At 52.5% G+C, this 10,173-nt stretch overlaps 1 protein-coding gene across 3 annotated transcripts in view; it reads left to right on the top strand.

Annotated features, from left to right (window-relative positions):
- The window catches only part of TRAPPC12 (trafficking protein particle complex 12), a 95,232-nt gene extending 85,714 nt beyond the window's left edge, over positions 1-9,518 (top strand). For 2 of the 3 annotated variants that reach the window (XM_017541971.1, XM_017541972.1), the window contains exons 10-12: positions 8,065-8,165; positions 8,796-8,883; positions 9,170-9,518. In XM_017541971.1, coding sequence (XP_017397460.1) covers positions 8,065-8,165; positions 8,796-8,883; positions 9,170-9,412 — 432 coding nt within the window. In that variant the 3' untranslated portion in view covers positions 9,413-9,518. Of the gene's footprint in view, positions 1-1,940; positions 1,952-8,064; positions 8,166-8,795; positions 8,884-9,169 lie in introns of those variants that run through there. The other variant, XM_017541976.1, reaches the window with a different exon arrangement.
- The last annotated feature ends 655 nt before the right edge of the window (positions 9,519-10,173 follow it).

A 10,173-nucleotide genomic window follows, 5' to 3' on the forward strand; every position in this document is an offset into this window, starting at 1 on the left:
AGCACAGACCTTCCACAGGCACCCACGCGAGGGACGGCTGAGGGGGAGCACAGACCTTCCACAGGCACCCACGCAAGGGACGGCTGAGGGGGCAGCACGGACCTTCCACAGGCACCCACGCGAGGGATGGCTGAGGGGGAGCACAGACCTTCCACAGGCACCCACGCACCGTGAGCCAGGCCCTGCGTTGAGCATTTAACCCACAGTGGGTCTGGCCTGTTTTACACAGCAGCAAACTGAGGTCCCTGATTCAGTGAGATCCGGCTACAGGAGGCCACGTAGATAATGGGGGAGCCAGAATTTGAAGAGGGCCTCTGCGAACTCAGGGTCCGCACCCTCAACGAACCACTGGTCCTCTCCTCTCCCCCACCCAGTGGCTCACACAGGCACTGACACTCATCTGTACACATGCGCACACTGTCTCCTGCACGCTGCCTGCTTGTGGAAGCCCTCACGGGACACAGGGTGGTGTTAGAGGACAGCCCTTCCCGTGGGCCCCTTGCATGGGGCACAGCTGATGATTGTCATTGAATAACCCGGGACAGGCACAGATGTATGACTCGTGAACTGCCCTGTGACCATCGGCTCCTGCTGGCCCTGGGATGCCTGCAGCAACCCTTGTTACCTCTGAGAAAGCCCCACGTGGCCGGGACCTCCAGGGTGCCTGACATGTGTCCTCTGGTTGTCATAGTAACATAGTGCCCCAGGCCTGCTCACATTCCTCACTGCCCTGGAGATGATCTCAGAAGCTTTATTTCCGAGCCATGTTTTGCACAATTTGAGAAGTAGATGCTGGAATTGCTTTTGCATCTGGAAGTGCCTCTCCTTCCAGTGGGAGCCACTGGCTTGACCACACTGAGGGCTCTGGCAATGAGGCTGGAGCTCAGGAGGGAGGCTGAGCTTCCACAGCATGCTTTAAGTCCCCCATCCAGCAAAGGAAATGTGCTAAACTGGCCACGGGGGAAGCCTTCGGCGTTAGCTGTTCTCAGGACCCCAGGAGGGGATGGGGACGCTGCCTCTGGGCAGGAGCTTTCGCCAAAGGAGAATGGGGAGAAAGACAGGCACATGGGCTGACCAGACTCACTGAAGCCCCAAACAAGGGCCATTCCATCTGCATCTCTTGCCAATTGCGTTACTAGACCTCTCTCACTGATATTTTTATTGTTGCTGAAGAACAAAGTTGCTGAATTTCATGTTTTTCTAAAGGAAATGAAGATTGCAATACTTAGCCATCTGGGATATCTCTTAAGACGCCATGTGCCATGACGCTGTGGGACCCCTCCTGCAGCCTCGCATTGCCTGCGTCTCTACGCGTCCAGAAAACCCAGCCCCGCTAAGTTCCTGCTTCGGCAGGTCAGCGTGTTGTTGAAGATGCGGGATCTCAGAAGAAAGATGAAGGAGGCAGGTTCTGCCCTCCAAGAACACAGCCATTTGTGACCCTTTGCTCAGTGCCCAGAATTATGCTATGCATTTCTTGGAAAGAACAAGGATTGCTATTCAAAAGTGGAATATGTTCTGAAATAATAAAATGGGAAGTGTGCTCCTCAGAGCCCTCTCACAAAGTGAGGGCACCTGTGCTGTCCCTGGCATTCACCAGTGTGTCTTCTCGTCCAACCTGGCAGCTGCTGGTGTGATAAGTGAGTTTCCCATTTTTCGCTCATATTTTAGAGCCACCTACATTCAATGCAAAATTTTAAACACAAAGAAGAGGTGCAGGGACAGTGTTCTCAGAAGGGGTGCACCCGCCAGCCAGGTGACAGCTGTCTGTGGAAAACTCACATGCCTGCGATGGCCACTGCCACAGTCCGTTCATCTTCATCACACAGAGCCTCCCTAGAGCTCCGGCGCCTTCCACACAGAAGGGTGTTGGGGTTAGGGGGAGAGAGAGTGGGGCCACACGGGAATTTCCACTTCTGAAAGAAATCTGTGTTGTAAGCGAGATTTGAGACATTTGTATTCCAGAGGAGTTTCTCACATAAGGATCTCAATTAAGGAAGGGCAGAAGCAATCGATCTTCCAACAGAAGCAGAGTTATTTCATACTTCTTCAAACTACTTCACTCCTACGTAGATTCCGCCTCCTCAGAAGCTCTTGACTTGGGTCTTAGAGGGTCCTCATTTGGACGTGGGTCTTAGAGGACCGCACTGGACTGGGAAAGCAGCTTGGTGCACAGCAGCCAAGCACAGACGAGGGGTGTGTGTGTGGTGTGGGAGCAGCTGAGCACAGGGCGGTTCTACAGTGTCGTGGTCAGTCCCAAGCCTCAGTGTCCTGGACCGAAGGGCAGAGCTGAAGGTCATCAGGCGGGAGAAAACCTCAGCCACCACGGGAGTGGTGGGAAGTCTGGGATAAACCAGCCACCCCAGGCAGGATGAAGGGGAAGGGGATGCAGGACCAGTCAACACCGTGGCTGAGAGGACTTCAACAAGAACCAAGGTCACCTCTGACCCAGTTCCCAGAGGGCAGGGACCCAGGGCAGGGTGGGAGACGCTGCAGTGGAGAAGGGGAAGGGCAGGCCAGGGAGGCGCTGTTAAGCTGGGAAAGACCTCAGCATGTTTCACGGAGGGACACAGCTCCCAGCGGGGTGCAGGCACCTTGACTGTCTCAACCAGGAGGGTGGTTTTATGCACACGGCCATGTACCAGAATCCCTCAGCTTGTAGTCTGAAGACATGCAGGTTCCTGTGCATCAGCTCAACGGAGACCTTCAGACAGGAAAAGAAGAGACTGACTGCTGGCTGCCAGCCTGAGGCGTGGAGGGTGCCGGCCGCGGCCAGGGAAAGGGTGGGGAGAGCGTCCAGCAGCTGCTGCCACCATGTCAGGCCTCATCATCCTGGATGTGACACCAAAGTGCAAGCAAAACAAAAAAGAGGTAAATGGGATTTCACCACAACTGAAAGCTGCTGTGCTTTAAACCGTAAGAAAGGTAAGAAGACAACCTACAGAACAGGAGGGATTGTTTGCAAAACCTGTATCCAAAAAGAGACTTACATCTAGAATATATAAGGAACGCTTACTAAAAGAAACATGATTCATGGCACTTCCATGCAGAAGGGGACAGCCTGGATGCAACTCCAACTTCAAGGAGGACAGGTGGGAATTTACAACCAAGGACGGCGTCAGGGTCAGGGTCAGCGTCAGCGGATGGAAATTACCCAGAGGAAGCGTCAGGAAGAGGTTTCTGGCCAAGCAGACTGGATAGGGTCACTGCTGACAGCCGGCCAGGGTGGTCGGAGCCCCAGGTGCCCAGACATGGAGGGCAGGGATTTTTCCTAAACTGATTTAGCAGGATTCTTGCTCACACTGGATTCTACAAGGACAGAGAAGGAAGCCAAGGTCGAGCTTGTCTAGTAGAGGAGGCTTCTGCACGGATGCAGCCAAATTTATGCACTGACAGCCAGCCTGGTTCCCAGCAGGCCCTCGGGTTCTGCAGAGAGAGCAGGTGAGGGAGGGTCTGAGGAAAGGTGAGGACCCCTGGGGCCGGCTCTTTGGGGCTCACAGTGGGGTGGGAGGAGGAGCTGGGGAAGGAGAGCTCAAAAACATGGAAGAGAAGCTAGGTGTTCCGAAATCGACTGCATCTTGATTTTGTTCGTTTCTGTACATTAGCCTCAGGGGATCTGCCCAGTTGAAATGTAACAGTTTTTCTGATAAACATGTTTTATAACATAAAAATTTAGGCTTAAACAAGTTTTCTGTGTGGGTTTGGGGTGGCACCTTTTTGGTGGCTTGTTTTGTTTTAGAGACAGGCTCTGTCACACAGGCTGGAGTGCAGGGGCACAAATGCAGCCGTGACCTCCTGGGCTCAAGCAGTCCTCCCGCCTCGGCGTCCCAAGTAGCTGGGACTATAGGAATGCGCCACCACGCCCAGCTAAGTTTTTTATAGAGATGAGGTCTCGCTGTGTTGCCTAGGCTGATCTCAAACTCCTGGCCTCAAGTAATCCTGCTGGCTCTGCCTCCCAAAGTGCTGGGATTACAGGCATGAGCCACTGGGCCCAGCTGAAATGAGTTTTCTGTATCACTTTCAGACCTAGGTTTCTGTGACTCAAGTTTATCAGCAGTAAATATGAAAAGAACTAGAATTTCTAGCTGACTACAGATTTGATACCATCTGACAACCTAATGTGGCTGTGAAAATAGCTCTGCTGTCTTTGGATGGTTTAAAGTCATCTGACGCCCACACTACAGAGAAGAATCCTTCTTGCCTTCCTCTCCATGAAACAGCTCACAGCCACGGGCTACAGGACACTCTGCCTTGAGGATGCTTTAAAACGGCCATTGCCCATTTGTAATGGCTTCTGTGCCAACAAGGTGGTGAGGAATCCCAGAGCTGTGGCAGAGAAGCAGGTGAAGAGCTGAGAACTGGAGCTCTGTTCACCACCAGGAGGGCTGCCAGGTGCAGAACAGAGCAGTCGAGAAGACATCAGCTGGGTTGGGAGGCAGCGGCTTTGCCTGCCCTGGCAGAGTCCCAGGGGTCCAGCAGCTGTGCCGGGCACTCCCTCCACGCACTGGCTCTCGACCCAGGCTGCCCTCTCCTGTGGCCCCATCGTCTGGAACCTCTGCCCTCCAGGTTGCTGCCAGAGGGGAGGACCCAGCCCAGGCCACACCCGTGGCCCCCCCACCCCTCAGTGCTTGTATCAGTCAGCGCTCTCTAGAGGGACAGGACTCACAGGAGAGGTGCACATGTGGAGGGGAGTTCATCAGGATCACAAGGGGAAGTCCCACAATAGGCGTCTGCGAGCCGAGGAGCAAGGAAGCCAGCCCGAGTCCCAAAACCTTGGAAGCAGGGAAGCCAACAGTGCAGCCTTCCGTCTGTGGCAAAGGCCTGGGAGCCCCTGGCAAATCACTGGTGTACGTCCAAGAGTCCAAAAGCTGAAGAACCTGGAGTCTGGTGTTGGAGGGCAGGAGGCACCCAGCATGGCGGAAAGATGTTCCGGGAGGCGCGGCACGTCTCCTCTTCCAGCTTCTGCTGGCTTTATTCTGGCTGCACTGGGGCCCACCCAGAATGCGGGTGCGTCTGCCTCCCCCAGCCCCGTGACTCACATGGCCATCCCCTTAGGCAGCACCCTCACAGACACACCCAGAACAGTACTTTGCATCCGTCAATCCAGTCAAGTTGACACTCAGTATGAACCGTCACAGCTCCCAAGGAGGGGAGAGCCAGACCCTGCGCACAGCTCAGGCTTCTGCCACAGGAACACAGCACAGAAGCAGTAGGGTGGCGCTCTGGGCTGCACTGCCTGGGTTTCGTGTTTGTAAGTGACGTTGGTGTCTGGTTTGTGTGTGTACGGGTGACTTCTCAAAAGCAGGTTTGGTAATTTAGAGTTTTCTAGAAAGCCACCTGTGTTTGGCCCCTGCTTTGTCATGGATTTGCACAGAATAAAGACAATGCTCTTACCATTACTTCCATGTCCTTGTTTCCACCTGTAATTATTTCTCCTTTTACATTTCTGTTTGTTTATGCTTTCTTTTTCTGGCTTAGTTTGTACACTCATTATTTTTTGGTTTTTGTTTTTGAGGCAAGATCTTGCTCTGTCTCCCAGGCTGGAGTCCAGTGGCACAATTATGGTTCACTGTAAAACTCCTGGGCTAAGAGATCTTCCTGCCTCAGGCTGTCATGTAGCTGGGGACCACAGACGCTTGGGCCACACCTGGCTTTTTTTTTTTTTTTTTTTTTTTTTTTTGTAGAGACAGGGTCTCACTTTGTTCCCCAGTCTGGTCTTGAACTCTTTGAGATTAAGCAATCCTCCCACCTTGGCCTCCCAAAGGGCTGGGATTAGAGGTGTGAGCCACTGTTTTTTCTTTTTAATAGTGTCTTTTGCTGATTTGTTTTCTACATATTCTGGAATACTTTTACTTGCCTTTTTACGTTTAATTTTTTCAGTTGCTCCTAACTTTTAGAAATCGGTAGGATTTTATATCCTAATTACATTTTAATAATTCTGAAAATATCAACTTACTTTTCAATCATCAGGAAAATCAGTGGGTAGCAAAGAATATCCCAAGATGGCTCTGTGGTCTTCCTCGGAGACATTGTTTCAGTAAAGCCCCGTGCCAGCCCCATGAGACCTTGCCGTGCGGAGGATCGGCACGTGGTCTCGGCGTTGGACAGGCCTGGGTGTTGACCCCACATGTTCTGTGTTAGCTGTGTGACCTCAGAAAATTGCCCCATCTTTCCAAGCCTCACTCTTTGATCTGGAAAGCAAAGCTGGTGGCAGCATCTGCAGGACAGGCTGTTAACAAGGCCAAGGAGAGGTGCATCTGAAACATTCTCCACAGCCATCAGCATGTGTTAATTTTGATCGGTCTTGATGATGAGCTCTCATCATCTTCAGATCCATATCAAACACTCTCCTGTTAAACAGGACCTTCGTGAATGCAGGACACCCAGTTGTGGGAGCTGAGGGCCACGTAGTGGAGTCCACACGGCCTCTGGTTTCTTTTTAGTCAGCAAGTGAGAAGTCCACAGTAGTAGACTTGAGACGCTTCAGACTGTGCAGGCGAGAGCCGCGGTGGACAGGGGCCACTGTGTGTGGTGTGTGCACACCTGCGTTTTGTGTCTCGTTCTGTTTCGTTTTTCTCCCTCCTCGTACGGTACTTCTTTTGTGGGGTAATACCAACAGTTGTGAAGGGCCTGAGATGTTACTCCATGTGCAAGTTGTGGAGTTAGCTGCCATTTTCCTGGATGCTGGCAAAACATGTGAGATTCCTAGGTCAGGGACGAAGGAGATTTCTCAGAGCAGCAGCAGCATGGCCAGAGTGGTGTTTCCACCGGACATGCGGCCCTGATTCCTCAGGGTCCTCACCGAGGACCTGACGATGCCGGCAGTGGGTGTGCTGGAGAGGGATCCTGAACTTAGAACAACAAATCCTTGCTCCTGGGAGGTGAGCCTGCCTGTCCTTCGCCCCAGAGGGACACTGTTTAGCTCACAAGGCTGTCCTCTAAACAGGCATCCTTGTGTGGATGCTTCAAACAAAACCCTGTCAGCATCTGTGCTTGGAAGACATGCAGAAACACGACAGACCCCTGAGAACCATCTCCCAGCCAGACTTCTGAGAATGTGCAGGCTTATTTTAATGCTGGACAGATGCTTTCCAGGAAGTCTAAGAGTTAACTAGACTGCTGAGCGATCGATCCCCTCAGCCTCCTCCTCACAGAGGTGAGCAGCACACCTTCAGCTTGTTTCTCTAGGGACAAAGGACAACGTTCTATCAGCTTCCATCGTGGCTGTGATGCAGAGCTCGCTGCTGGAGAGTCTGACGCCCGTAGGCGGTGCCCCCGGACACAAAGCAGCTGTCTTCACCCTCATGAGCGCTGTCCGGGCCATAACAGGACTGTTCTTCCATTTTTACCTATTCCTGTAAGCCCTAGATCCTATATTCCCTTCCTTATGCTTCTGGAGGTGAAAGAAAGCCTGAGTCTGCCTTTGTAAAACCAAGCTGTGGGGTCAGGAGTCAGGGCAGGGCACTCAGCTCTCCGCTCCCCAGGGCCCCTGGGCCGCCAGCCCTGCTCATCCCGCTGCATTTGCTTCAGGCAGCCGTGGGTTCCTGACACATGCGGTAAGGGTGGGTTTGCGTTTGGGTTTGATCTGGCTTGTTTTTTACAGTAGAATTCTGTATTATTTGATCAAAATGTTACTTTGAAATTTGCAAATGTGATGGCACCTACCATTTTTCTAGCCACAGATAAGTCATAAGTTGACTTGGGGCCTGCTCATATTGTACCAATATTTTAAGTATTTTATGCTTCATCTTATTATTCATTTTATTTTACTTAATGCTCTGCCAGAATTCATTCCAAAAGGTGGAAATTACTAAACCGTAAGACTTTCAAGTAAGGCACAGATACTAGCAGCTTAGTCTCTGACATAGAGAGTTGGCGTTCCACTGTACGGTTAATGTCTCGTCTTCTTACAAAAAGTCACGATTACTAAATGGTCACTCAGGTTTCCCTCTGCCTGGCACACACGCGTCTTCATATTCTAACGTGCCATTAGGGAACTACACATATGGGTATAGACTTCATATTTCTTTTGTCAACTAAACTGACGAAATGATTTTGTCAAAGCAGATTGGCGACATAAAAACAGCTGAAAAATATTTTCAAGACGTTGAGAAAGTAACGCAGAAATCGGGTGGACTACAGGGTAAAATCACGGTTTTAATGAACAGGTAAATATTTTAAAACTAAATAGATGTTTTCTATTTCCCAGAGGAGTGTGAGCCCTGCTGACGGAGCAGGAAAGCTCCCTAGAGCGCCTCTCTGCCTCTCTTGCCCTGTGTCTCTCAGAACTGAGACAGGGGAAGAACACGGGTGTTTCCCGAATTTTGGTGATGTGCTTTTAGTCACAGAAGCTGATTTCCACGGAGACATTAACCCTTGTTCTCCGGAATACTGCTCGTTTCGCCATTTTCAGCGCGCGTGTGTAAGGGCACGACGGCCGTCCTGGACTGTGCTCTGCTGTGCTGCAGGACAGCGCACAGCTCTGTGCAGGCGCACGTTTGTGAGGAGGAGTCGCACCCCAGGCAAAGCCTGCACTCCAGATCAGAAAGCAGAAATGAAGCAGGTGTCCGTTTTTAGCAGGAAGTCATTTAGGTGAACTTACTGTATCGCAGTTAATCCTTAATTTGCAAACCTGAATACAAAATGCAGCTCACCATCTCTGCCTGGAGACCTGGAACCCCAGGCCACGCAGGGTCACACGCTGGGTCTGTGTGGTGTCCAGAGCCCCTGTGGGTTTTGCTGGGGGACAGCAGCTCATAGGCCTTCCCCGCTAACTGCCACCGTCGCCTGTGTTACAGAGCGTTCCTTTACCTCGGGCAGAATAACTTCGCGGAAGCCCACCGGTTCTTCACGGAGATCTTAAGGATGGATCCAGCAAACGCAGTGGTAAGAACTCACGCCGCAGACCCCCGCCCTCTGCCTGTCACAGACACCAGAAACATGCACCCACACGTCTCAGCAGGGGCCTGCGGGCTTGTGCACACTCTCGCTTTCCAGTCCACTGGCGCCAGGCAGTGGCCATGGCCACTGGGGTACCTGACCCAGCGGGACCGCCTGCGCTGTGCCCGATAGCGCCACCTCCAGACCCCTGACACAGGGCCCAGCATGCAGCCTGGAGGGCGGGTGTCTAACCTGGTTGCGTGGCTGACGCTGTGCGTGTGCTGCTCCCCAGGCCAACAACAACGCTGCCGTGTGTCTGCTCTACTTGGGCAAGCTCAAGGACTCCCTGCGGCAGCTGGAGGCCATGGTGCAGCAGGACCCCAGGCACTACCTGCACGAGAGCGTCCTCTTCAACCTCACCACCATGTACGAGCTGGAGTCCTCGCGGAGCATGCAGAAGAAACAGTCCCTGCTCGAGGCTGTGGCCAGCAAGGAGGGGGACAGCTTTAACACGCAGTGCCTCAAGCTGGCCTAGCTTACCCCAGCCCATGACGTCAGTGTGACTCGGTCTTTGAAACTGTCCGTGAAGCTAATGCATTAATGTGACATGGAGGGACTCAATAAAACTCCTACTTCACTGAGGTCTGGGTGCCTGTCTTCCTGATCCCAAGCCACGGCCCAGGCCACAGCTCCCCGCAGCTGGCTGGCCTTCAGTCCCACAATCCCTGCAGCTCAGCCACTGTTCATGAATGCAGGGGGCAGGCGTGCTGGGAGAACACAGCTTGTAGACACAGGAAATCTGGGGTCAGCCTCGGGGCCTTTGTTCCTGGAGGCCATCCTGCTTTGCTCATTCCTTCTGGACATCCTCAGAAGAAAGCTGGGAGGTGTGGCAGGGCCCTCTCAACACGCGCCTGTACGTGCAGGGGATTTACAGCACAGATGAAGCCGCCCATGCTCCCCTTGCCCTCCCCACAAGCCAAAACTAAGTGAATTGATCTCGTTAATCCAAGTCTCCTCGGCCTGATGCACACAGAACACCCGACAGCCTGGTGGTGGTGAGGCCATCACACTTTCTCCCTCAGTTTATACACCCACAGGGAGAGTGGCTGAGTGGAACAGGAACCAGGAGCATAATCAAGCAAAGGAAGAGCACGTAAAAGGGGCGGGCACGGGCTGGGGGCAGTTTTGAAGCCAGGCACATGGTTTTCACGGGTGCTTTCATGTCTGAAAGTCGGGCCTTTTGCTTTCACATTTACAGAGCTATTCCTGCTTTTAAAGAACTTAAAGTACCTAAAA

The sequence above is a fragment of the Cebus imitator genome, unplaced genomic scaffold, assembly GCF_001604975.1.
Source record: "Cebus imitator isolate Cc_AM_T3 unplaced genomic scaffold, Cebus_imitator-1.0 Scaffold139, whole genome shotgun sequence".
NCBI lineage: Eukaryota > Metazoa > Chordata > Mammalia > Primates > Cebidae > Cebus > Cebus imitator.